Source organism: Halichoerus grypus, chromosome X (genome assembly GCF_964656455.1).
Source record: "Halichoerus grypus chromosome X, mHalGry1.hap1.1, whole genome shotgun sequence".
Lineage (NCBI taxonomy): Eukaryota > Metazoa > Chordata > Mammalia > Carnivora > Phocidae > Halichoerus > Halichoerus grypus.
The window spans coordinates 90,461,659-90,489,614 of NC_135727.1; the positions used below are offsets into that span (position 1 = coordinate 90,461,659).

The 27,956-nt window shown below is 51.8% G+C and overlaps 1 protein-coding gene across 3 annotated transcripts; it reads left to right on the forward strand.

Moving 5' to 3' along the window:
* The first annotated feature begins 87 nt into the window (after positions 1-87).
* Positions 88-27,897, forward strand: OTUD5 (OTU deubiquitinase 5). Of its 3 annotated transcripts, none has more exons than XM_078064211.1 (9): positions 88-1,425; positions 11,235-11,325; positions 19,524-19,588; positions 19,688-19,844; positions 19,935-20,083; positions 24,422-24,625; positions 26,067-26,268; positions 26,391-26,504; positions 26,814-27,897. In XM_078064211.1, exons 1-9 carry the CDS (start codon positions 835-837, stop codon positions 26,936-26,938), a joined length of 1,698 nt encoding a protein of 565 aa, XP_077920337.1. In that variant the 5' UTR covers positions 88-834; the 3' UTR covers positions 26,939-27,897. The 3 variants fall into 3 exon arrangements, with proteins under 3 accessions (XP_077920337.1, XP_077920335.1, XP_077920336.1); XM_078064209.1 differs by having other exon boundaries at positions 90-1,425; positions 11,232-11,325; XM_078064210.1 differs by having other exon boundaries at positions 91-1,425; positions 11,232-11,325; positions 26,817-27,897.
* The last annotated feature ends 59 nt before the right edge of the window (positions 27,898-27,956 follow it).

Consider the following 27,956-nt stretch of genomic DNA (forward strand, 5'->3'; position numbering starts at 1 on the left):
TGAAGCGGCACCCGCCTCCCCGCCGGCCAAGGATTTGCAGGTGGGTGGGACCGGAACTGACGCTTCAGGGGAGTGCTATATTCTGGGAGTGTTGATATTTTCCAGTCAGTCCGGCTGACTGCGGCCAAGTTGGAACCCTGGCAGGGAGGCGCTTTCAAAATTGTCGTGCGCGGGGCCGGCCACGCTGTCCTGTCGTAGTACCCCCGCGTGCGAGTCACAACCTAGAGGAGAGAAGAGCGCGACGGGGCGGACGAGAAGAAAGGCAAGGAACTAGGGTGCCGACTTTGCCTGAAATCTGAGACGGAGGGCACGGGAGGGCGATCGCTCGCATCTGATTGGCCCGTGGGCGTCATCGAGCACCCACGCAGCTGCCCCGATTGGTTGGTGCCCGCGATTGTTGTGGCGGCGGCGAAGATTTTGCCCACGTACTTCCGAACGAGAGGCGGGGCCGTGCCCTGGCGCGCTTGCGCAGCGCCCCGGGGCCCCACCCGGTAGTTCAAGAACCTGCGAGGGGGCGGGGCGAAGAGGTGCTTGTTTTGGTTCTGTTTCCTTTGAAGCAGCAGGCCGGAACGACCGAGTGTAGCAATAAACTTGTTGGACTGGAGAGAAGGCTGCGACAAACCCGCCGCGGTGCCTTCATCTAGGACTTCACATCCGGGTTCTCCTGCCGCGTGACCCGCGCGCCACCGACGGTTCTCGAACCGGTGCATCAATCTCTTTATCCGGGTCCCGCCGATCCCGTCGTGCTTCGCGCACCACAGTAGCCCCCTCATCCGGGTTCTCTCCCGGCGTGCCCCGCGCCGGGTTTGCTGGGGGGTACTTGGCGGTGCCGCCATGACTATTCTCCCCAAAAAGAAGCCGCCGCCTCCCGACGCCGACCCCGCCAACGAACCGCCGCCGCCCGGGCCGCTGCCCCCGGCGCCGCGTCGCGGCGGGGGTGTGGGCGTGGGCGGCGGCGGCACGGGTGTGGGCGGTGGCGACCGCGACCGTGACTCGGGCGTCGTGGGGGCCCGCCGGGCCTCGCCACCGCCTCAGGGCCCGCTACCGGGGCCACCGGGAGCGCTTCACCGCTGGGCGCTGGCCGTGCCGCCTGGCGCCGTGGCGGGTCCGCGGCCACAGCAGGCTTCACCTCCTCCTTGCGGGGGCCCTGTTGGTCCCGGCGGCGGTCCCGGCGACGCGCTGGGTGCAGCGGCGGCGGGTGTGGGCGCGGCGGGCGTGGTGGTGGGCGTGGGCGGAGCCGTAGGCGTTGGCGGTTGCTGTTCAGGGCCGGGCCACAGCAAGCGCCGGCGTCAGGCCCCCGGGGTCGGAGCGGTTGGAGGGGGCAGTCCAGAGCGTGAGGAGGTCGGCGCGGGTTATAACAGTGAAGACGAGTATGAAGCGGCTGCAGCTCGCATCGAGGCTATGGACCCCGCAACCGTTGAGCAGGTATGGGCTGGGGGTAACAGGTGAGTGGGTATGGTGGGTGGGATCCCCAGACCGGGTAGGGACCCAAAGAAGGCTGTTTGAGATCGTCCCGAGGGACCTATGTCTCCTCCCGGAGCCTGGCATTCTTCTCTGGTGGTGGGGGCCTGAGGCGCTCTCTTCCCCACCCCCCACCAAGGACTTGGGGGTTAGAGGCCCCAGATAAGATGGCGGACTTAAGGATGGAGTCTGTGGTCTCTTCTGGGACCCAGAGCCATTATTCCGGGCCCTGGGACCTCATCAAGTAGGGCCATTAGATGGGATTGCCTCCTGAGAGGGGAGTCTCATGACTGCAAGGGACCTTGGTTTGTGTTCGGTGCCTTGAGATTTCCTTTCCTCTGGGATAAGGGTCTAAGACTCCTCCTTCAGGGAACACAAGTAAGGTGGAGACCTCAGGGGAATTTTGAGCGTCCCCAAGATACATAAACCCTTTTCAGGACTCTATACAGGACAATCCCCTTTCCTTTTCCTTCTCAGGAGTCTATACAGGACAGTCCCCCTTCCTTTTCCTTCTCAGGGGGACACAGCTTAGGACCACCCTGCAGTGGAGTTTGAGACTTCCTTAAGGGTCCTAAGCCTGCCTTCGAGTGCCTGAGACTCCCTTTTCTAGAATCAAGAGCCTGAGACATACGTGTATATATATTCTCTTTAGAGAAGGGGGATCTGAATTTTTCTCCAGGGAGACAAGATTCTCTTCCCTTTGGGGACAAGAGCCAAAACTAACACTCAGGGACCAGAAACTACTAAGGTACATGAGATTCGTCCCTTTTCTAAGTGACAAGGGTCTATGCTTCCTTTCAGTGGTCTGAGACTTTCTTGGGGCCAAGAGTCTGAATTTGAATTTCTCTCTAGGAGCTTAAGCTTCTTTTAAGTGATAGGCTTTCAGCTCTTCTCTCCCCCAACCTCACCAGCCTGAACCTTTCTTCAAGAAAATAAGCCTCACTGATTTGGGTACTTGAGCCCAAGATCCCCCTGTTTATGGATGGGGGCTTACAGAGACAGGGTCTGAAGCCTCTTCAGGAGATGGATACCCCCCACACACAGAGGTCCCAGGCAAGGTGAGGTCTTTAGAGGTCCTTTCTCATCAGGGATTGGTATCTGAGTGTTCTCCTGGGGTGGTCTGAGACACCCCCTTCCAACACACAGAAACACAGGGATATGAGATCCTTCTAATTATGAAGGACCGGAACACGCCTTGGGTACATAACAGCCCATTCTCTCCCTGCAACAGGGATCGGAGCACCCCCTACCCCAAGGGCCTGAGCTGCTGCTTTTTTTTAAGATTTTATTTATTTATTTGAGAGAGAGAGAGCACAAGCAGGGGTTGGGGGGGTGGGGGAGGAGCAGAGGGACAGAAGCAGACTCCCCGCTGAGCAGGGAGCCTGAGGTGGGGCTCATCCCTGGACTCCAGGATAACGACCTGAGCCTAAGGCAGATGCTTAACTGAGCCACCCAGGCGCCTTGGGCCTCAGCTTCTTGTCAGTGATGTAAGATCCCTGCTTTGGGAACTGTAGCCTCATACCACTCTTCAGGGAACATGGGCAGCATGGAGTCCCAGAGATGGAGCTTGAGGCCCCCCCATGGATCTGAGTCTGCCTTCAGGGCCTGAGACCCGTTGCTCCAAGGACACTTGAGCTTGCCCTCAAGGACAAGAGACCCATACATACCTCAGTGACTGGTGTGTCTCTAGAGATGATGTCTGGGCTTCCCCCTCAAGGAATTTAAGGTATTCCTCAGGAACAGAAAGACTCCTTCCACCTTGGGCCCTAAGTCCCTAGGGAGTAGGGTCTTGGGTCTCCCCCTAAGAGTTTAAACTTTGTCTTTGGTGTGTGAGACAACTCAACCCACTTTAGGACCTGAGACCTGAGTCTTCCCTGAGAGTAATTGTCATCTCACTTCAGATAGCATATGTATACCCCAGTCATAGGGACCTTTTAGGGACATAAGATATTTTGCCTTGGGGACTTGAGCCTCAGACCACTTGTGAACTAAATCCTGAGAACTACCTACTCCCCTTGGGACATGCATAGGATGGGATTCTGAGGAAAAGTTGAGCCTCTTCCCAGGGGCCTAAGCTTCTCAGGGACAAGAGATCCTTCACCTTAGGGAGGGGCCTGAGCTCCCCCCTTGAGTATGAGGCTCTCTCCACCATCCTGCAACCAGCAGTCCTTTCTCACCAGTGAGAGGGACATGAGGTCTCCAGTGTGGCCTGCGGCCTCCCCCATTAAACAGAAAGACGTGGGTGCTCTTCATAGTCCTAAGAACCCCTTACCAGGAAGATCTCCCTGCTGTCTATGAGAAGGTTGCCAGGTACTGGGGATGTGGTGGCTGAGGCCTCCCCTGAGTTTCTCCCTGACCGAGCTGTTTGCCTCTCATTTCCAGGATCAGGGAAATGTTTTGAGCTTCCTGAATTGCTTTCAACAAGCTTTGTTCTCGCCAGAGATAGCCCCACTCCAGGGAAATTCTCTACCCATATCTCTCTTCCCCTTGGTTCAGATAAATCTTTCTTTACTTCACAGGGGCCAGGGCCTTGTCTTGAGCACCCTGTCCTTGCTCCCTTTCTACCCTTGACTACTGCAGGTAGAATCAGTTGTCGGAGCCCATAGGGTCAGGACCAGGAATTGTTTCTCTTCCTGGTTGGGGGAGTCTGCCTTTTCTCCACAGAAATAAGCACAAGGACATAAAGGAAGAAAGTTGTGTGCTGCCATGGTGACTAGAAAGACCTCTCCTTACACCCCCTGTGCATCTCCTAGGCTCCCTCCCTCATACTTGTTCCCATCAGAACATGGAAGTAAAGCTCTGTGGCTGCATGTCTTCCTGATGACAGAGGAAAGGCTTTTCCTGTCCTCACACTTCTTGGGACAAGAGGAGAATAAGATGCTTCTCCCTGCCTCGCCTCATCCAACTTGGGACTTTTTGGGGATGAGAAGAGGGAAGATGCTTCCTGCTGTTCCAGTCTTGGTCCTGAATGGTCCCCTGGGGCGTTTGTAGCCTTGGAGGCCCATTAGATCTCCTGGGAAAGAGAGGAGTTGTTGAGAGGAGGCCCAGATGGTGAATCCTTGTTCTGACTACTCAGATTTCCTGTTTGTTCGGATGCTGTGACTACTGTAGGACTTGAGCCCTTTTGGCACCCTGGGGTCCTGGTGCAGGGTTGGTGGTAATGTCAGGGGTTTCCTTTTCCAGGCATGGCTGCCTTACTGAGTCTACCCTGTGAAAAGAGTGGCTTATAAGTCTCCTGGGCTTGAGGACCCCACAGAGCATTTTCAGAGGGGGAGATGCATGCTCCAGTGGTGGGAGAAGCTGGACCTGGCACTGTAGTCAGGATACCTAGGTTCCCACTCTGGCTCTGCTGGAGCTTTGCTGGATGGACCAGAATAGCTAGGTCTGTGTTCTCTGGGTCTCCCGTTTCCTCATTGGTCAGGGAAGGAGCTGGGGAGGTGTCGTTTAGCTTTGGGATTTTAGGGAACTCACGCCAAAGCCCTCTGGAGTTGGAGGTGACAGAATGGTGGGTGTCTTTGGAGGAAAATCTGGGTTTCCCCCCCCCCCCCGCCCCTTTCTTCCCTCCCCACCATCCAAGCTTGGTGGGCAGGACAGGTGTCTGTTCAGTGTGAGGCTTGAGGTTGGCAGACAGTGAATTTTATGTCCAGTGAATTTTATGGTGAATAATAAGCTTGGGGGTTGCCTGTCAGGGGGCCTACTGGATGGTGTGGGGGTAGTGTGGAAAAAGTTTGGGCTTTGGAGCTGGGCAGGTCTGAGTTCAAACCCCAGGATCTCCTGCTTGGCTGTTTTATGGCTTTAGGCAAACTCTCAGCTTTTTTTTTTTTCCCCTCCCCAAAAGACCACCCATGCCTGGGGTTATTGAGTGTATGAATACCTGACCTGGCCCACCTCAATTTGGCTGATTCTTCTCTTGCAGTTTTCCCAGGATCATCTGGTTCTTCCTGGAATCCTTTGTAATAGCCGAGCTTTGGCATCTAGGAAACCTGCTGATACCTTTGGCGGGGAGACAGAGTCTTATAGCAGGAAGTAGTCCCTTCCCGGGCTGTTTGGGTTTGAGTCCTCTGTCTTCAGGCACTTCCCCTATCTGGGCCTCAGTTTCTCCAGCCTTAAAATGGTAACAGTGAGGAGGGAGGTTGGACTCATTTCTCGGAAGCTAGTTGTGATCTCTTCTTTAATTCCCTGCTCCCCACTCCTCCTACCCATTCTGAAAGTTTTGGGTGAGGCCCATTGGCTTGTGGGGATATGCTGCAAAGTTTCAAGCAGTGTTTGGCTTTCTTCTCCCCTGCTAGTGCTATAGGCCTTTGGGCTTGTTTAATTTTAATGGCTTTATTGAGATATCATTCACACACCATAGAATTCACCAATTTAAAATGTACAATTCAGTATCTTTTAGCGTATTCACAGTTGTGCACCTACTGCCATGATCACTTTTAGAACATTTTTATCACTTGCAAAGAAACCCCGTACCATCACCATCCTCTAGTCCCCTCATCCCCTCCCAGCAACTACTAATCTACTTTTTGTCTTGATTGATTTGTCTGTTCTGAATGGTTCATATAAATGGAATCATACAATGTGCAGTTCTTTGTATCTGGCTTCACTTAGCATATTCTTTTCAAGCCTCATCCATGTTGTAGCATGCGTCAGTACTTCATTTCTTGTTGTTGCAGAATAATAGAATCTTCGTTTTTTAACCCACCTCCTCTCCCCTCTCCCCATCAGTGGCCCGGCAGTAGGTTCGGGGGCCTTGGTCTTTTCCCATTCCTTCACCCTGGAGAAGCTTGTGTTGCTCCTTAGAGAGCAGTGCGCCTGTTTTTCATTGGATGGGTTGCCTGTGTTTTGCCCATGGAGCTGAGCCAGTGTTCCTGGGTGTTTTGGGGGGAGAGAAGGGTGGTCTTGGCATCAGGCTTGCTGGGACAGAGCTGTGAAGGCCAGAATATTAAACACCTCTTGGCCTTGGGCTCTGAGAATACATCTGCCCGAGAGCAGCTATTCCTGCTGCCATCTTCCCCTGCCCCCTCCCCTTTCGGTGGCAGCTCATTCATTGATAGGCAGGGTCAGTAGCTTCCCAGACTCGGAGGGGGAATTCCAGGCCCCTGCTGCCTTCATTCTAATCCTCTCCCTGGGGGGATGCTACAGAGGTGGATCCTGTGGGAGTGGAACCATGCCATATTGCCCCATGGCTCCCACCAGCAAGTGCTTCAAGGGAGTTGTATTCGTTTCCTGTGGCTGCTGTGACAAATTACCACAAACTGAGTGGTCTAGAACAACAGAAATTTATTCTCTCACGGTGCTGGAAGCCAGAAGTCCAAAATCAGTTTCACTGGGCCAAAATCAAGGTGTTGCCAGGGCTGCAGTCGCTGCAGAGGCTTTAGGGAGAATCCAGTACTCTTCCAGCTTCTGGTGGCTGCCGGCTTTCCTTGGTTTGTGGCTGCATCACTCCATCCTCTCCCTGTTTTCACACCGTCTTCGCTGTTTATGTGCAGTATCCTCTTCTGTGTCAGGTCTTCTATGCTGTTCTAAGGACACTTGTGATTGCATTTAGGTCCTACCCAGATACTTCAAGATAATCTCTCCATCTCAAGATCCTTAACTTAATCACACTGCTAAAGACCCTTGTTCCTTACTAAGTAGCATTTACAGGTTCCAGGGATTAGGGCCTGATATCTTTGGGTGGTCATCATTAGGCCTCCTACAGGAGTGTTCTTGTTTCCCTTCCAGGGAGGAGAACAGAACCCATTAAGTGCTTTCCTACTGGGCAAAGTCATGTAACATTTGAGTCTTTCCAGTTACCCCATTACTGGGAAGCTTGTTATCCCATTTCACAGATTGGAAAACTGTGGAGTGTTCAGAGTGGTTCATCACATGGCTGATAATTGGTGGAGCTGCACTGGAACCCAAGTCAGTTGGGTCCGACAGTCTGCTTCAACTTCTCTTGGGCCTTTGGACCAGTAGGTTGCAGAGTCTTGCACCTGGGATCCCCTGATGTCAGAGAGCTTTGCCCAGCCCCCTTGTGGAGGCTCAGGGATGTGGAGGGACTTGCCCACAGGCTCAGCACTGGGCTTGTGAGATTCACTGTCTGGACTTGACTTTTTCAGGCCAGAGCATTGATGTAGCTTAAACTTATCAGTGGCAGGGTTAGCCTCCATCCCTCTCTCCCACCAGCGTTTCCTTCCTGGGCCACTTTCCTAAACAACTCCCAAGTTGGCACCTTTCTCAGAGGCTCCTGTCCAGCCAGGGGAAGGAGGAGACTAAGCTAGGGGCTTCTGGGACTCTAAACTCTTCTGGAGCCCAGGACCATGGCCTCCCTGTTTTCTCTCCCCAAAAGGAGAGGCAGGGTTTCAGCCAGACCCAAAGCCCTTAAGGCTGCTGGTGCCAAAGCCAGTGGGAGGGTCGTGGTTTGGCCTCCAGATCCAGGCCCAGATCGCCCCAGGACCAAAGCCCTACTTGTGCAAAGGGTATGCTCAGGCCTCCTTCATTTTTAGGGACAAACCAGGACTTTCCCAAGATGGGCTGCCAGGTATGTCTCCATGTTGTGGCTCATGAGGCCTCCCCTTTGGCCTCTATACTAGGCTTTGCTGGTGCCCAAATCCCAGCTCTTTTTGCTTTTGTCAAATGAGGATAAAGCTCACTGCCACCTGGGCTGTGCTAAGAACAATTAAATGAAGTCACCTTTTGCATCAGGCACCTGGCATGGGGCAGGCATTTGGCTAATATGAGTTCATCTTTCTTCCTGGCCCCACCCTGTTTACTTGCCTAGTCCCACCCAGAACTTTAGTTGTGCTGGACTCACTGCTGGGCCTCTTGGCATCCCTGGTGCTTTGTGGTAGAAGTGATTTAATTTATTTAGGTAATCTCTACACCCAACGTGGGGCTTGAACTCACCACCCCAAGATCAAGAATTGCGTGCTCCTCCGACTGAGCCAGCCAGGCGCCCCCTGAAGTGATTTCTTACCCAGTTAACAAGCATTTCTGGAGGTCTTCGTGTTTTAATCCTTCCATCAGGTGGCACCTCTTCTCAGGTGCCAACCTTAATGATTGGTTAGGTCCCTTCCTGTGTGTTTCATAGCACTGTGTTCAACTCTTCACTGCCCTGCTCACACTTGTGAGGGTAGAGACCGAGTCCGCTTATGGAGGGTAGAGACCGAGTGCGATTCATTGCGCTGTCCTTGTTGCCCGGCTTACTACAGTAGGGGTCTGATTTGGCAGCTGCCTGGTAGACCCTTGTTGGAGGAATAAGTAGGAGCCCTTCTCCTCCTCTTTGATCCCCTTTCCCCTCAATCTCTTCCCTGCACTAGAGGGCAGGAGGTTACTATGTGCCCTTCTTTAGAACCTTTCTTTCTGCCCAATGTGGGCCTGTAGTCATAGTTGCAGCTTCCCTGCTGGTGACCCCTGGCCTGGGGCAGGTACCATGGTGTTGGGAGATGGCTATCCCTGCAGGGCAGGGATGGACTGGGGGAAACTGGCTGAAGTGTGCTAGTCCACAGCCTCTGGGGCGGGCGAGGCACGTGCTGGACTGTTGTGCACAAACAAGAGTCTCTGTGCTGTCCATGGAAGCCCATTAAGGGCTTCCAGGTGCCTTTGTCATCTCTGGCAAGCCAGCCACACCTTCCTGGGGTGTGGGCCCTCATGGTGGGGCTGCTGGGCGTTCCCTCATCACCCCCCTCTGCATCCCCTACTCTCCAGCTACTCCAGTGGGACTTGTTGAGAGCCTCTCAGTTGTACGTGGTCTCTGTCTGTGCCAGTCTTGCCCCTTCTGTGGCCGAGGACCTGTTACTTACGAAGCCTTTTTAGGCCCTGAAGCTCCTCTGAGCTTCTTCACAGCTCTGTGAGGTAGATCACATATTCCTTGTTTGATAGGAAACTGAGGCTTGGAGAGTTCAGGTAGTTTACCTGAAATCACAGAGTGAGTGAGTGACAGGGGTGGGGTTGAAATGCAGAGCCTCCGAATCTTGTATTTCCTACTCTGCTGGGATTTTCGCTCACCTGAGCTGGGGAAAAGTGGACTGCAGAGAAGTGATCCCCTCTGTCTAGTCAGAGTTAGCCCGGATCCTCTAAATCCCTGGGCAGGGTGGTGTCCCAAAGGAGCGGGTTTGGGATTCCTGGTCCCTAGCCCATATGCTGGATAAGGCTGGCTTCTTCTGGTGGCCAGCAGAGGGCGTGAGGGGCCTGGGAAAGGTCTGCTGCTTCTGGTTTTGTTTTGAAATGGAAAATATGTTTTCAGTGACACATGGACGTTATATTTTTAATCGACTTAATTAATTAATTATTTTTATAAAGTTTTATTTATTTGACAGACAGAGACAGCAAGAGAGGGAACATAAGTAGGGGGAGTGGGAGAGGGAGAAGCAGGCTTCCCACTGAGCATGGAGCCCGATGCGGTGCTCGATCCCAGGATGCCGGGATCATGACCCGAGCCGAAGGCAGACGCTTAATGACTGAGCCACCCAGGCGCCCCTCGACTTAAATTTTTAGAGCAGTTTTAGGTTCACAGCAAAACTGAACAAGAGTTCCCATATTGAACAGGGAGTTCCCACATACCACCCTGCCCTCACACATGCATAGTCTCCCCCATTATTAACACCCCCCCCAGCTGAGTGGTGCGTTTGTTACAGTCAGTGTCCATGTAGGACACATCATAATCACCCAGATTCCACAGTTCACATTAGGGTTCACTCTTGGTGTTATACATTCTATAGGTTTGGACAAATGTATAATGACATGTAACCACCGTTAAGGTACCATACAGAGTAGTTTCACTGCTCTAAACATCCTCTTTTCTGCCTATTCATCTCTCCATTATTTTTTTTTAAGTCTGAAGATAAACATTTGTACAGGCTCACTGAACCTGAACCTTTGGGGTCAGATGTGCTTTGGAATTTAGGGAAATTTCAGAATTTAGAAAAATCCCCTGGTGTGTGTACTGTGTGTCATGTAACACCTCTGGTGGAGTCTGTGGTAGGACCTCATAACCATACACCTGAGTGTTTCTGCATAGAAATGTTTGCATATTCACCTCCAAGTGGGATAAATAGGTTCTTGCCAGCTCAGGTCAGGTTATGATGGCAAATGAGTTAGAGGAAGACTTTGGTTTTCAAAGCTTTTTGAGTTTTGGAATTTTGGACAAGGGATTGCATACCTCTCATGAAGAAGGTCAAAATCCTCTGTAATACCAACTTTTAGGGATATTTTGTTGTATGGTCTTTGCAACTTTTATGTGTGTGTATGCACATACATATATACGTTACATGGGTTCAGCAAAGTGAGATCATACAGTGTATGCATTTTACCTTTTACGATATATCTTGACAGTCTCTAGCTATACGTGTAGGGCTTGGGATCTAGGCTCTAGCGAGTTACTTCCTCCTCAACATCTTCCCTACCTTAAGTGGCTAGAAGGTCCCCAGGTGAACTGGTGAACTCCTTGAGATAGAGCCAGGTCCATCCCCACCCCCGGGTACTTGCCGGGTCCGGGCCTCTGGCTGCCTGTGGGAGCCCAGTATTGGATTCCCAATATGGTCAGCAGGGCCGGTCAGAAAACAGATGAGACCCTTCTGGGAGCAAGTATTCTGCTCACACAATGACTGATGCCCTAAAAGAAAGGGTCTCCTCCTTCTCCATGTGCATGGAGTGTCAAGCAGGGCTGGGAATTTGACCCCACCCAGTGTCCTCTCAGCCAGTTAGCTGGGCCCTTCGGGAACCTGGAGGGCAGGGCCCTGGGGAGGGGGTACAGGCTTTTCCTGTTGCTGACCCCCACCTCTTCCCTTCAGCAGGAGCACTGGTTTGAAAAGGCCCTGAGAGACAAGAAGGGCTTCATCATCAAGCAGATGAAGGAGGACGGCGCCTGTCTCTTCCGGGCTGTAGGTGAGTCTGTGCCTTAGCTTTCAAGAGCCTAGGGCTGCCCCTGAGCTGTTTCTGGTGTTTAGGAATAACCCCTGAGATGGGGTTGAGGGTAGAGTTTACTGGTGTTTCAGGGGCTCCAGACCCCAGCTTCAAGTTAGTATCTGGCCTCTATCCTTTGGTCATGAGGCAGTGCGGTGGTGTAAAAGTAATAACAATAGTGATAAAAAACATTACTTAGGGACAGATTGCACTGTCAGACACTAAAGGAAACCCTTTTTCATTCCCCTCCAAGCTAGGTTAAGTGTAGGAACTATTGTGGTTTCCATTTGTCAGAAGAGAAAAGCAGCTTAGAGCAGGGAAGTGACTTGCCCAGGGTCAGATAGTAGAGTTGGGAGTCTCTGGGTTGGGTTAGTCTGAGGCCCATGTTCTTTTTTTTTTTATTATTTATTTGACAGAGAGAGACCGCGAGAGAGGGAACACAAGCAGGGGAAGTGGGAGAGGGAGAAGCAGGCTTCCCACTGAGCAGGGAGCCCGACATGGGGCTCAATCCCAGGACCCTGGGATCATGACCTGAGCCGAAGGCAGCCGCTTAACGACTGAGCCACCAGGCGCCCCTGAGGCCCATGTTCTTAACCACAGCACATTGCTGTCACCCTGGGATCATAGAATTTTTTTAAACTTACACAAAAGTAGAATAGTGAATTCTCATGTACCCATCATTCATCTTCAAAATAGTCGTCAACACTTGGCCAGCCTTGTTTCATCACTACCCTGCCCACTCTTTCTCATTCTCCTGAAACGAGTATTTTTAAAGCAAAACCCCAACATCAGATCATTTCATTTGTAAATATTTATGTATGTTTCTCTAACAGATAAGGATTCTTTCTTTCCTAATGTAACCAAAGTGTTATTATCCTCCTTAACAACATTCATAATTCCTTAATAACATCTATTATCCAGTCTGAGTGACGTCTTCGAGGCCGCTCTGGCTCTGAATCTGTGACCCAACAGGCAGTTTGAAGGCCTTGTGCTAGTGTCCAGGGGAATTTGGGAATGTGATCTGACCCTTCCATGGGGGCTCTGCTATCTACCAGGGAAAAGGGCCCTCTGATAGGAGCCTTGAAGTAGGAGTCAGAAGCCCTGTCTTCCAGTTCTGGCCGTGATTCAAAAACTTCCATTTTCCCGTCTGTGAAATGGTGTTGATTGTGAAGGGCTCCTTGAATCCTTATAAGGTCTGCTATTCTCTCACTGTGTGGCTAGCCCCATGTCTCCCGGTAGCCTGGACTGACTCCACTTCTGACTGTGCCACTGATTCTTGGTGTGAACTTGGGCAAGCAGCTCTGTTTTCCTGATCCTGTTTCCGAGGCTGTAACAGGAGGCAGAAGACCCAGAGTGGTAATGGTTACATGAGATCACTTCAGTAAATCCCTTTGGTGCCTGACACCTGGTAGACCCTCAGGGAACAGTAGCATTGGTGAAGGCTGAACGCTGTTTTCAGTGGGGTCTCAGAGCCACAAATGTTTGTTGAATGAGTAGAAGAAGTTTAGGTGGGTTGAGTGCTTGCCTCCCCATTCTACCAAGCGGAAGACGCTCAGGCAGTGGACTCTGCTGGGCTAGGAAAATCCCACCCTTTCTACCCCTGTGGCTCAATCCTGTGTTCTCCCTGGGATGTTTCCTAGAAAGAGAGCTGGGTTTAGGGGCATCTTGGACAAAAGGAAGGCAAAGAAAGAATAGGTCAGGGCCTGTTAGGTGCTAGGCCCTGTGCTGAAGCCTCAGGCTAGATGTGGGGCAAACGGGGCTGCTGGTGGAGTGAGTGTAAGAGAATGCAGCTGGGCACCTTGGTCTCAGGCCGCCTTTGAGGCAGATGTTGGAGCTAGTAAGGACCTGGCTTGTGCAGTAATCCATATCAACAGGGATATATTTTTTTTTAATTTCATTTTATTATGTTACGTTAGTCACCATACATCACATCATTAGTTTTTGATGTAGTGTTCCATGATTCATTGTTTGCGTATAACACCCAGTGCTCCATTCAATACATGCTCTCCTTAATACCCATCACCGGGCTAACCCATCCTCCCACCCCCCTCCCCTCTAGAACCCTCAGTTTGTTTCTCAGAGTCCATTGTCTCTCATGGTTCGTCTCCCCCCTCCGATTTCCCCCCCTTCATTTCAACAGCAATATTTTCATGTGTGTCCATCCAGTTGACCTCCCCAAACACCCTCTGACACCCCCCTCAAGGGCCTTCCAGTAAAGGGCCTGAGCTTACAGGAAGAGCTGACCGCGGCAGGTTGAAGGCCTTTCCCTATCAGCACTATGGCTACCCATTTCCCCCAACTGGACTGCCCTTGGCTTTTCTCTGTAAAACCTCAGAAGCCCCATGGCCACTCCCTGGAAGTATGTGGCTCCTGGGTCTCTAGGCCTCATCTGGAGGTTTCCCTGGGCCAGAGTGCACAGGACATGTGCCTGGGAAGGGGACTTTGTCCTCGGGCTTTCTGATGCGCCTCTGCTTCCAGCCTAGCTTTTGCAGGGACAGGCAGTAGGGAGAGAGCACCTGAGCTCTGATGAGAAGGCCTACAGGTTCTAGCTTCCTGCCACGCATTGTATAGTGGAAGGAGCACATAACCAAAGGCTGGAGTTAGAGAGGGGATTGCACACACAGAGGCCACAGTGTTGTTCTTTGACCCTGACTGTTTGCTGGCATTCAGCTGGGTGCTTCAGATTCACCTGCAAAATTGGGATTGTTATCCCATGAGACAGGTGAGAAGATTGAGGCTCAGGAAAGGGAAATGACATGCTTGGGGTCGTTAGTGGCGGAGCCGGCATGGGAACCCAGACGTGTCCAAAGGACATGTTCTTTCTATGACCCTGGGAAAGCCCTAGCGTCTCGGCTTAGCTGTCAACTGGCTGGGTGACCTCAGGTATATTCCTTGACCTCTCTGGGCCTTACTTCCTCTAACTAGGAGCCTGTGGTCCTCTACTGTTGGGAATCCTGAGGATGTTGGCTTTCTACCCTCTGTTTTGCCTCTGAGGTCTGGGTGTCCCTCGTGTGAACCAGTACTCAACTGCTCTCTCCCACAACCCCCTGCTGGGGACTTGTGAGCATCAGTGAAGGCTTGGGTGGAAGGAGGAGCCCAAGTTCCTGAGGTACCCTGTGGCCCACCCTGCCCCTGCTAGGCTCAGATAACCTCCTCCTGGAAACGTGGGTCTGCATCTCTCTGGCCCTCTCCCCATAGGACTTTGACTCAGCGAAAACCTCTGGCCCTGGCCCTGGCCTCTGTGGGCAAAGTGGAAGCCACATGTGCGTCTGTCTGCACGGGCCACGAGGAAGCAGCTGGAGCTGTACATGTTAGAACGATGGGGCCCAGAAACATTAGCCTGGACCATCAGTGTCGCGGGGGTGGATCTTCGATTAATTTTGACTGTTTTATAAATGGGGAAACCGAGGCCTTGCGAGAAAGCCAGCACCCTATTACCTAGATCACATATGCAGCCTCAGAACATAGGTGTCTGAGGTTGAACTAGGCCAGAAGGAGAAGATTCCCATGGACACCCATGGCCATTGGGCTCTTTCTGCCTTGCTTCCCCAGTTTCCCCAACTTGGCCATGGGCATCCTTGAGTAGAAGAGCGGGCATCTCGGAGACCAGGCCATCAAGAGGACGGGGTTCTGTCTCCCCTCACCTAGGGTGTCTCCCCCATTGAGGGTGTGCCATTTGGGGCCACGGGCCAGGTGCACACCACAGCCGCTTGACAGGCAGGGGAGGCCTTTTTCCTGGCTCATCTCCTCAGTGGGGCCAGGAGGCAAGTGGGGAAACAGATCAGGTTCCTGTCTCCCCCTGCTGCTGTGTGTACACACATTTGTGTGGTTTGTTTTTAGATTGCCTACAGACACCAGGCTTCCTTTTCTGTCCTCAGCAGAACTTGCTGCGGCTCTTCTAGCAGGCGGGCAGGCAGCCTGGCGGGGAGACAGTTCCCAGGTGCCTCTCAAACAAATGGTAGGGCCCTGTGCTTAATTAAACTCCTGTAGGTAGTCCAGGCTTTCCTGTCCTGCTTCTCCACGTAACTCTTAGGCAAATAGTGACTATTTTAGAGAGCCTGAGGAGGAGGGATTACAGAGGTTTGAGGGACCTTCCCCCAGGCAGCAGGGGAAGGAGGTTGAGGCAAGCCTGTAAGAACTATTGGCTCTTCCTCCCTCCCATTAACCCCTGGCGAAGGGTAGGAAGGAGGTGAGGGTCCTCACTTTATACAGCTTTGCCTCTCATCCAACCTTTAATCTTGGTTAGCGGTAAGGACAGCTACTTGCTGAATGCGATAGGTCTCTGTAGTTGTGAGGGTGGTATGGATATTTGGCCTCAGGGAACATCTTTTTTTTTTTTTTTAAGATTTTATTTACTTGTCAGAGCGAGAGAGAGAGTGCACACACGAGGTGGAGGAGCGGCAGGCAGAGGGAGAAGTAAGTAGTCTCCCTGCTGAGCAGGGAGCCCCATGTGGGACTCGATCCCAGGACCCTGGGATCATGACCTGAGCCAAAGGCAGGCGCTTAACCGACTGAGCCACCCAGGTGTCCCCTCAGGGAACATCTTTGGCAGGATCTGCTGGCTTTGTGTGTGTGTGTGCACATGTGCGTTTCTCTGCTCATGTCTCAGCGTGCTCAGAGAAAGGACAGACGTAGGCTGTGGGGAGGTAAGGTTTATGCTGATCTCTATGTAATTCCTGCCCACTCCTAGGCCTTTCCAGGGTTCCAGCTGATTCCTGCTTGTGCTGGTGGGGAAACTGAGGCAGACAGAATCAGGCCTTGCCCTCAGCGGGCAGGCGGCTAAGGTTATAGCTGGATTGGGGGTAGTGGTAACATCACCTGGAGCATCAGCGTTTGAAGTTACCAGGTACTCCTTGAGAGCCTGGCGTTTACCCTCCCCGATGTGTGACCTCAGGCCAGCTCTGCCACATTTCTGTACCTCAGTTATTCCTCCTGTGTAAAGTAGGGCTTTTTGGGGTGAAGATGAAATAAGTTGGAATGTGAAAAGGCCTTGGTGGAATCAATTGTGGTATTGTCCTGAGGATTTCCGAGCCCTCTTTGGGTTGGGGACAGAGGTGAGGTAGTGGGGGACCCCCTTCAGCTGGACTCTGGGAGGGGAGAGCAGGTGCAGATTGCCCACAAGTGCAGCGTCAGCAAGAGGAGTTTCAGTTTCTATCAAAACAAGTTCTCTGAATTCCCCTACCTCTGCAGGTCCATTGGGCCCTTTCCCCCACCTTGGCCCCCACAGGGAAGTCCAGCCCAGCCCCTAGTCCCATATGCCAACCCTCTGGGAGGAGGGGGCTTTCTGGAGGACAGAGGTGGGGCTAGCAAAGTCAGAGAAGCACTGCCTTGATGAGGACTTCCTGTGTTTTAGCCCTGCCTTGGATGGTTATCCCACTTTAATATCATTGAAAAGATCCTTCTCACCCCCATTGGGGAGGTATTTTTGCTCGGTTTCCTTGGTGTTCAGATACGCACGTTTTCTTCCGCGTCAATGATCCCAAAACTAGCTTGTATTTTATAATCAGTGAGGTGGGTCGTGCCGCCCACCCCCAACAAAAGCTGTGATTTAAATGCATGTACAGTACCACCTATCAGTACATCTTAGGATTGAGGAGAGAAGGGGAAACTTTACAGGTAGGTAGGTAGAGAAAGTCATTTAAGGACCCTGTTTCGTGAAGCCTGTATTTTCAATTTGATGTTAATTTGGTTGCTAAAGATTTGAACTACGGACACAGGAGGTAGGCCTGTGGACCTTTGGATTCAGGAAAGGTAGAGAGCCCGCCCTGCCTGTGTGAGGCAGGACAGCCTAGACTCCTTGCTCGGGGCTTTCCTCTGGCTGAGGGAGTACGACAGAAATGAGGAAGGGCTTAATGAGTGGTTCCGGCGACATTCTGACTGACTCGGGGATGGTTAGCTATTTGAGAGAGTCATCGTCCACTCATGACAAGCGGAGCCCCCAGGTTCATTTCTTGAACACCCAGGACATCGTAGGCATTCAGCAAACCCTACCCCTCGTCTTGACAGCCCCCTGTGAAAGGAAGAGTAGTACTTTCCCCACTTCACGGATGAAGACATTGCAGCCCAGAGAGCTTGAAGGCCTTGTCCAGTGCCACCCAGCTAGGAGGCAGCAGGGCCTTTCTGCTAGGCAAGGGGGCCAATGGCAGGGGAATGGGGGGGGCCTTCACGAGCTTCCCTCAGCTCCCTTCCCTGTTGCAGTCTCCCCTTTCCTCCATTTTCTTGCATCCGGCATCCAGCTCAGGTAGATCCATCTCCCAGGAAATGCCTGTCGATCCTTCCCGAGGAGCATCTCAGCCCCCTCCTGGAGCTTGGCAGGCCGGCCCGTTTAACCCCCTTGCCGCCGTCGCAGTCCCTGTTTACTGCAGCTGCTGGCAGCACTGCCTCCGCAGCCCCCCAGGCTCCTTCTACATAAATAGCTCTCGCAGCCACAGTGGCCTCTGTGGTCCCTGTTTCTAAGAAAGGCGGCAGCAGGGGGCCCCCAGCCTCTGCGCAGGGCACGTGACTTGCTGGAAATGCTGCTGGGGGGGCGGGGGAGAGTGTGGCCGCAGAACCCACATCCTTGTTTACATCAGTGAAGGGGCTACCCCTTCCCGCCTTCACAGCTCCCCCCCCCCTCAGGTCTCCGCACCTCTAAGAGGACGTGAGACAGGCATGGCCCCCTTTTCTGTCTCAGAGCAGCCTTTTTCTCCTCTCACAGAATCCTCCAGGGAGGGAAGGGGAGGGCAGCAAAGGCGATTCTTCAGAGGTAGACTGGCTGTCCTGGAAGACCTCTGCGGTGTTCCCTGCAACAGCAGGACCTGCCCCTGCCCCAGTGCCCCAGGGAGACCCCATCAGAGCAACGGTCCTTCGGGGAGACAAAGGGAAATTCCCTCTTCATCTTAGCCAGCGGACATCAGGCGTGCCCCATCTTCAAGCCCACTTTAATTTCCCCAGGAGAAGACTCCCTGGCTCCCCCGGCCTGTCCATCCACTCAGCAAGCTGGTCCCGATTTCCTGTACTGTATCGGGCCCTGAGCTGGGGTGGACTTGGATGTGACTTGCTCTCAGCCCTCAGTGGGAGTCAGAGTGGTCAGGCAGAGGAAGTCTGCACACACCTTTGATAAATGTAATGATAGAAGTGCTCTGGAGGGTGGGAGGGCTGGGCAACTGTATAAAGAATACATGGGTGTGTGACAAGTAGGCAGCCGAGGAGGATGGAAAGAATGCCCTGAAAAGAGGAAATGGCATGTGTGAAGATCCTCAAGTAAGGTAGGGGAAGCCTGGTTCTTATTTTGACCGAAACCCTGTGACACCTAGATCATTTGGGCCGTAGGCAGGCTGCCTTTCCCGAATTAAGCTTAAGTTATGTTTGTATGTGTCTTTTTCTCTTGCTAGAATATGTGCTTCTTGCAGACAGGGGCAGGATTTTACTCACATCTATCACCTACACAGTACCCCACATTCAGGCCCCACTCCGGGTAGGGGACTCTGCTTTAATGAGTGACTGCTGTGTCCCAAACCCCGTACTAATCACCTTATACCCATGATTTCGTTGATCCTCTAAGAGGCCTGCCAGGGAGTTACCTGCTTGTTCCTGTTTTACACGTGAAGCCTATGAGGCTCAGGACACTTGGGTTGCTTGCCTCTGGTCGTTTAGCTCACTGGTACCTGGCAGAACTGGGCTTGAAGCCCAGTTTTTACAGTTTCTTCTTTTTATTTATTTATTTATTTGTAACCTGCGAAGGCCATGCTGGCTCCCAGGAGTCAGGAAAACTGTATTCTAGAGTTGACTCTCTCAGACTGACTTGCCGTGTGACCTTGGTGAAGCCACAAACTCTCCCTCAGCCTCAGCTTCCTCATGTGAAGCGTGAAGGGGGAGTGTGGAATTGCTGGTGCTCGAGGCCACTTAGGGGACTTAAAATGTTTGTTGATTTGTCTGAGTGGCCGGGCAAGCCCCAGACAGACTGATCTGCCTGGGTTGTGTTCCTCTCGCCTGTACTCTCCCATTCTTAAAGACTGTCCCTGCCTGCCTCTTTTTTCCGTGACCCCATTCCAGCCCACAAAGCCAAGCACGCTCCAGGCAGTAGTGTAGGAAAAGGAGTTTCCCTGGCCCCCAGCCCTCCACCCCCAAGGATGTTCCAGGACGTGGAACTCTTCTCCGTTGGCAGCTCTTGATCCCCGCCTCTCCTTCTGTCCCCACAGCTGACCAGGTGTACGGAGACCAGGACATGCATGAGGTGGTGCGAAAGCATTGCATGGACTATCTGGTGAGACCTTGCAGAGGCCTCGGGGCGGGGGGGGGGGGGGCGGGCAGAGTGGGCGCATCCCTTCCCCACACGGACCTGACCCTCCGATCTGTTCCGCAGATGAAGAATGCGGACTACTTCTCCAACTATGTCACCGAGGACTTCACCACCTACATCAACAGGAAGCGGAAAAACAACTGCCACGGCAACCACATTGAGATGCAGGCCATGGCAGAGATGTACAACCGGCCCGTGGAGGTGTACCAGTACAGCACAGGTACTTGGGCGGGCAGCTGAGCAGCCGCCTGCGCCCGGCCCAGGCCTGCCCTGCCCGCCGCGGGTGCTCCTTCCTTCTCTTTCTCTGCAGAACCCATCAACACATTCCATGGGATCCATCAAAACGAGGATGAGCCCATCCGCGTCAGCTACCATCGGAATATCCACTACAATTCAGTGGTGAATCCCAACAAGGCCACCATTGGTGTGGGACTAGGCCTGCCATCATTCAAACCCGGGGTAAGTAGGTCCCCATGCCCAGGATGGCTGCTGGATAGAGAGGCCGGAAACCTCTTTTGACATCTCAGTTCTGCCCTAGCCCACAAAAATGACATGTCCCCCGAGTTGCCTCTGAGCTCTCACCTCTGTAAAACTAGGGAGTTACCCAAGGTGATCTCTCAGGGCTCATTCGGTGCTCTCCGTTTGCGCGTCTGAGCTGGCTTACCCATCTTTCATGCCTGTTGAGGGTTGGCATTTTGGGATATGGAGGAGGCACATCTGGGAACTGTGAACCCGGGCTTGGTCTGGGTATCTCGGTACCTGCATGGATCCTCCGAAACTCAGCAGTTCTAGACAGCCGTGGTCACAGAGACTTAGAAGTGCAGGCCTGGCCCGACCACTACTGGCTGTGGGACCTAGGGCAGATTATACAAGTAATGTGGGCTGGCCACTTGGCCGGTACAGAACATGCCGAACACTGGGCCTGTTGCCTAGTAGGTGCTCAGAAGGTGGCAGTACGTTTTTCCAGCACATGCTGACAGGTTCTTGTTCTCTCTCATAAACAGTCATCTTCTGGGGATTTTGCTGTCTTCTATTGGGGTTTCACTTCCTACAAACAGAAAGTGCCCCTGCCTCATTTTAGGAAACGCACACCCTAACACGACACACCCTCCAATATAGGGTTTTTTTTTTATTTTGTTTTTTAAGTAAACTTTTAATTTTAGAACAGTTTTAGATTTACAAAATTACCAAGATTAGATAATTTCCATATTCCCCACTATGATGAACATATCTGCATAGAACATTTGTTACAATTAATAAACCAGTATTGATATATTGACTAAAGAGACCATACTTTATTTAAATGACCTCAGTCTTTCCCTAACGATCTTATCTGTTCCAGAATCCCATCCAGGAGACCTTCCTACATTTAGTTGTCATGTCTCTTTTGGCTCTGACAGTTTCTCTGAATTTCCTTGTTTTTATCTTTGATCTGTTTACAGAGTCTAGTTTTGCCTTTTCTAGAATGTAATGGGATTGGAATTATAACAGTATGTAGTTTTTTTCCGAGTGTCTTTCACATAACGCCATGTATTTAAATTTAAGATTCATCCATGACTTTCTGTGGTCTGATCACTCGTTTCTTTTATCTTTTTTTTTTTTTTTAAGATTTAAGTTTTTTTTTTTTACTTATTTTTAAAGATATTATTTATTTATTTTACAGAGAGGGACACAGCGAGAGAGGGAACACAAGCAGGGGGAGCGAGAGAGGAAGAAGCAGGCTTCCCGCTGAGCAGGAAGCCCGATGTGGGGCTCGATCCCAGGACCCCGGGATCATGACCTGAGCCGAAGGCAGACACTTAATGACTTCGCCACCCAGGCACCTCTAAGATTTAAGATTTTAAGATTTATTTATTTTAGAGAGAAAGAGAGAGCATGAGTGGGAGGGGGAGAGGGAGAGAGAATCTCAAGCTGACTCCATGCTGAGCGCACAGCCCAACCTGGGGCTCGATCTCCCAACCCTGAGATCATGACCTGAGCCGAAATCAAGAGTTGGGAAGCTTAACCAACTGTGCCACCCAGGTGCCCCACTCATTTCTTTCTTTCTTTTTTTTAAGATTTTATTTATTCATTTGACAGAAAGCAAGCACAAAGAGGGGGTGGGGGGGCAGAGGGAGAGGGTGAAGCAGGCCCCCACTGAGCACGGAGCCCGATGTGGGGCTCGATCCCTGGACCCTGGGATCATGACCTGAGCTGAAGGCAGACCGCTTAACTGACTGAGCCACCCAGGCTCCCCAGCCCCACTCGTTTTTTTTTTTTTAATTAAAAAAAATTTGAATGCCCTAAGTATTTTTGTTTGTTTGTAGATTTAATTTTTTAGAATGATTTTAAATTTACAAAAAAAAAAATTGAGAAGGTAGAGTTCCCATGTATCCTCCTCCCCCCTACACAATTTCACTTTTATTAACATATTGGATGACTGTGATACATTTGTTACAATATATGAATCAATAGCAATACATTATTATTAACTAAAGTCATCCTGTGTCTTTAGATTCCCTTGTTCTGTGACGGTTTCTCACATTTTTATGTTTTTGATGACCTTGACAGTATTGAGGAGTACTGGTCCGGTATATTATAGGATGTTTCTCTTTTGAAATTTGTCTGATGTTTTTCTCATTAGATTAGGGTTATGGGTTTTAGGGAGGAAGATCACAGTGGTAAAATACCATTCTCGTCACATCTTATCAATGGTATATACTGGGAACATGATTTATGACTGTTGATGTTGATCTTGACCCCTGGGAGAAGTATTGTTTGTCAGATTTTCTCCACTGTAAAATTATTCTCTCCCCCCATTCCTTTTTCCTTACTGTCCTGTTTGGAAGGAAGTCATTATGTACAGCCCACACTGAAGTGGAGGTTATGCTCCATCTTCTTTTTTTTTTTTTTTTTTTTTTTAAGATTTTATATTTATTTGACAGCACAAGTAGGCAGAGTGGCAGGCAGAGGGAGAGGGAGAAGCAGGCTCTCCGCTGAGCAGGGAGCCGGACGTGGGGCTCGATCCCAGGACCCCAGGATCATGACCTGAGCCGAAGGCAGCTGCTTAACCGACTGAGCCACCCAGGCGCCCCTATGCTCCATCTTCTTGAGGACAGAGTATCTACGTAAATTATGTAGAATTCTTCTGCAAGGGAGATTTGTCTCTTGTCCCCCATTTATTGATATCACTGTGGACTCAAGGGTATTTTTTTTATACTTCTATATTTTAAGTTATAATCCAGTACTATTTTTATTTATTTTGATGCTCACATTGTTCCAGTTTTGGCTATTGGGAGCGCTCTCAGTTGGTTCCCAGCTGCATCGCTTTGACATACCCCCATCATTGTGGTGGTGGATTGATTTTTTTGTTGGGTTTGTTTTTTTGTTTTTTGGGTTTTTTTTGTTTTTTTTTTGTTTTGGTTTGTTTATTGTGTTTCATTTTGTAGCACTTTCTTACTTTCTGGCACCATGAGGTGCTCCAGGTTCATCTTGTATATATCTTGCTCCAGTCCTAGAACCAGCCATTTGTCCAAGGAGCCCTGGTTCCTTTTATTGCAATATGTTATTAGAAACCAAGATCTGGGTGCTGAGTGTGCTTCTTACTACTGGGATGTCCTTGCTTCTAGACCCTTTCAGCTGACAGAGCAAGGAGACCTATCTGTGTATACTAACCCGTGTGTATACATTTATCTAGAAATACTTCTTATGTAACCATCCATATCTCTATGAAGCTACAGTTCTTAACTGGTATCTCCAACTGATAAGGTACCTCATCAGTTGTAATTTGCAATTCCCTGATGACAAATGGTGTTGAGCATCTTTTACGTGCTTATTTGCCATCTGTGTATCTTCTTTGAGGAAATTGTGTTTAGAGTTTTTTGCCCTTTTTAAAAAAATATTTATTTGAGAGAGAGAGAGCACAAGCAGGGGGAGTGGCAGAGGCAGAGGGAGAAGCAGCCTCCCCGATGAGCAGGGAGCCCGATGTGGGGCTTGATCCCAGGACTCTGGGATCGTGACCTTAGCGGAAGGCAGACGCTTAACCGACTGAGCCACCCAGGTGCCCATTTTTGCCCATTTTTAAATTGGCTTGTTCTAACATAGAGCTTTATGTACTTTTTGGATTATTCTACATAGGTAAAAAAATTACATTTTACATCATAACTTAATGCACACATATTGGTGTGTAGTGTGTGTATTTGCATTAAAATAATTTTTCGAATTTCACAGAGCAATACTTAAACTTAATGCCTAGAATATGCTCTCATATTTTTTTATTACTTCATTTTTTTAGATGCTGTTGTGTCTCATAGCCTGGCAAAAGCAGTCTCCTACAGTGTCCCACAATTTGTGACAGCGCTTCCCGTGATGATACCATCCCCTTGTCCCCTTAAATGTCCAAATACTCCCTTCACCCTGTGCACACTCAGCTAACTTCTCAGGTGATCTTTTCTCCTTGTCCCATCTGGGCATAGGTGAGGAAGGTCTCGGTATTGTGAAACTGAGCCATCGCTGGGTGAGGCATCTTTAAATTCCAGCACCTGGTTGCCCCAGACCTAGTACTTCATTCAAGGTGTCTTAGGATTGGGAGCAGGGCTTCTGAGTATAGGAGTTTGGAATGACAAGTCCCACTACCAAAGCCTGCCTCCCCCCAGTTCTTGATGAATAGGCAGCCTGCTCAAGGGGGTGCTTAGTAAGAGTACCTGACTTCCTATCTCCTCTCTTCTGGGCCTGTAGGCCCACAATCCTGAGCTGGTTCTGGTTCCTGGCCAGAGTTCAGAGTGTCACCCCACATCCCTGTTCCTCCCTGCCTTGCAGTTCGCAGAGCAGTCCCTGATGAAGAATGCCATAAAAACATCAGAGGAGTCATGGATTGAGCAGCAAATGCTGGAAGACAAGAAGCGGGCCACAGACTGGGAGGCCACAAATGAGGCCATTGAGGAGCAGGTAGCTCGAGAATCCTACCTGCAGTGGCTGCGGGATCAGGAGAAACAGGCCCGCCAGGTCCGCGGCCCAAGCCAGGTGAGTCCTGGGCTCTGTCACTGGCCTGGCCAAGAACCCCTTATTTCACATGCTCTGCCCCCCCATACAGGAAGAAGAAATTAAGCGGTTTTGACATCTGGGAGAGAAGGAAGCTCTCAGCCCATTCTGTACCACATCTTGGCCTTAATCTTGGCATTGTGCCTTAGAACTGTCAACACCTTTGCAGAACGAGCTCTTAAGGATTGAGGGAGGCCAGCCACTGGCGGTAACGTGTGGGATTGATGAATAGTTCCAGAGGGACAAGCTTTTGTTGAATGTGCTTGTGTGTCAGGCTCTGTGCTGAGGATTTAGAATTAGGTCTGGCCTGTTCCACTCTCAGTGATCCTCTGTCTACTGAGGGAGACAGATACATCAGTGAGGCCCTTGACCCTGGCTGGGAGACCAGTGGACATGGGGGCTCTGGTCAGTCTTCACACAGGAAGGTTGGATTTTTAGGGCAGGGATGGGGCAGAGCAGGCAGGCATTTGAGGAATCACAAGGAGTTTAGAGTGACTGTAGGTGTTGGCAGGAGTCGAGTAATTTCTACAATAAATATTTATTGCAGGTCTGTGCCAGGCACTGTTCTCAGTGTATGGGGGTACATTGGTGAGCTGGGCAGGCCCAGATCCCTGTCCTTGCGATGCTTATATTTTTGCAGAGTGGAACAAAAGAAACAGTAAACATAATGAATAGATGATTGAGAGGTGGGACAGATGAAACACATAGAGGGTGCTGACGGGGAGATGAAGATAGTATGGTCAAGGTAGGCCTCAGAGCAGGTGAGATGTGAGCAAAAGCTTGCAGAAGGTGAGGCAGTTAGCTAAGTGCATGTGCCAAGCCAGGCAGAAGGCCAGCAAGAGCAAAGCCCTGAGGGGAGTGCACTCCTGGTGTGATTTGGGAGCGGCCCGGGGCCAGTGTGGCAGAGCAGAATGCAGTAGTCAGAGAGGTGGTGGGGCCGGATTGAGAAGGGGCTCGTGGGCTCTGCTGAGGACTTTGGCTTTTACTGTGAGTGAGGCAGAAGCCTTTGGGAGGGTTGTGAGCAGAGGAGGGACAGGATACCCCTGATTGCCGAGTGCAGCACGGAGTCTAGGGGGTTAGGCGGAGAAGCAGGGGACCGGTGAGGTGGAAGCTACTAGAGAAGTCCCAGTGGTGGCAGATGGCGGTGCTGGCTAGGGAGGAGTGAGGAAAGGGGATGGAGTCTGAATGTGTTTTGAAAGTGGGAGATACAGGTTTCCTGCCCGGTTGGCTGTAAGGATGTGAGGGGGGATTAAGGAGCTGGCCTTCGTCCTGCGGTCTGCCGTGTGACTAGGAATGATGGTGGCCTATGTAGAAACTGTATCACAGCCAGGATGCCGGGAGCGAGCCAGCCTTCAGGGACGGAGCAGAGGAGGCTCACGCCTGGCGGCGGTCCTTACCTCCTCCTCCTTCCTCCGCACTGCAGCCGCGGAAGGCCAGTGCCACATGCAGTTCTGCCACAGCAGCAGCCTCCAGTGGCCTGGAGGAGTGGACCAGCCGGTCCCCGCGGCAGCGGAGTTCAGCCTCTTCACCTGAGCACCCGGAGCTGCACGCCGAGCTGGGCATCAAGCCCCCTTCCCCAGGCACTGTCTTAGCTCTTGCCAAACCTCCTTCGCCCTGTGCACCAGGTCAGTGACTTGGTGACAGGGAAGCATGCCGGGGTGAGGAGGTGCCGCCTAGGTCCTGCCCCCCCCCCCCGCCCCCGCCTCCCCCCCCCCCCCCCCCGCCTCTGACTGTCCGTCTGCCCCAGGTACAAGCAGCCAGTTCTCGGCAGGGGCCGACCGGGCTACTTCCCCCCTTGTGTCCCTCTACCCTGCTCTGGAGTGCCGGGCCCTCATTCAGCAGATGTCCCCCTCCGCCTTTGGTAAGCTTCCTCTGTGTAGGGGCCAGGGACCAGCTGGGAGTTGGGGAGAGATGGAAGAAGCAGCCAGTCCTGAGAGGGGGTTTCTAGAGCCTCGGGCCACCTCCCCAGGAAAAGGGAGGTTTTCAAGCCCAAGGGATGTGTCCAGAGGGGATTTGTGTGGGATTTCATAGGCCCGGAGGAGCCTTCTCTATAGAGAAAGAAGTGTAGAGGGGCCTGGATGGGATCTCTCCCGAGCCAGGGATCAGCCAAGGGTGAGGAAAAGATGCACTGGGAGTGCTCCATCATCCTTTTGCCCTTCCTCTTGCCCAGCAGGTCTGAACGACTGGGATGATGACGAGATCCTAGCGTCGGTGCTGGCAGTGTCCCAACAGGAATACCTAGACAGTATGAAGAAAAACAAAGTGCACAGAGATCCACCCCCGGACAAGAGTTGATGGAGACCCAGAGACTGGAGACCATCTCCCAACCCCCACCACTCCTGCCCTCCAGTGCCGCCCCACCTTCTTCGGCTTTCTTCCCTCTTGCCTTCTTCCCTCTCTCCCCTCCTTTCGCTCCTCCCCACTTCCCTCTGGCTGGCCCATCCCCGAGCCCCCTCTCATCGCTGCCGCCACCACCACCATCACCCGTCTCTTCGCCAGCTGACGTGCCCTGTTGCCCCCTGCACAGCATCATCCCTGCATTCCACAGGGGACTTGGGCAAGGGTGCCGAAGGTAGGCGAGAGGCACACAGAGACAGAACAACTGGCAGCCAGGCAGCCCCCGAGGAGAGACATTCAGACAGAGGAAAGTTTCCCTGCCCCCCATTCCTTCCAAGATCAGAAATACTTGTCACCCCACCTCCACAATGATGTTGGGGAGGTGGGAGGAAGAAGTGGGAATCCCCCTTTCCAGTACCCCAAGAATGTCTGAGCCTTCAATGTTGAATTTTTTCTTTATTAAAATGTACTTTTATCTTACAAAGTCAACCAATCCAAAATGATGTAGACAACAGCATTGGCTCTGTGAAGGCGGCATCTCTCTGGTTTGGGAGCAGGCAGGCCACGGGGCACAGAGGGGGCACAAAGACGTGGTTGCCGTCTCTAGCCTCCAGCTCCGCGGAGGTGGGCAGGGTCTAGAGTACAAGCGGGGGCAGGGGGTAGGTGTCCTGTGGGCTCTGGACAATGAGACTCTGACCTCGCTGCATTCCTACTGCTTCCACGCCACCGCCACCGGTCTCTTTGGAGTCTTGGGGTGGGGGGCACCTTTGAGGATCGTGACTGCTGCCACCCAGGATTTGAGTGTGGGGAGTGGGAGCAGCCTCAGCAGATGGGGCACCCGGGCCCTGCAGGTGTTGACAAGATCCACCATCTGTAATGTCCTTGGCACAATAAAACCAAATGTCAGTTTCCCCTGAGCGCTTCTGTTCTGTGTGGGGCACGGGGTGGGTGGGCCTCCGGGCAGAGGCGGTGATGG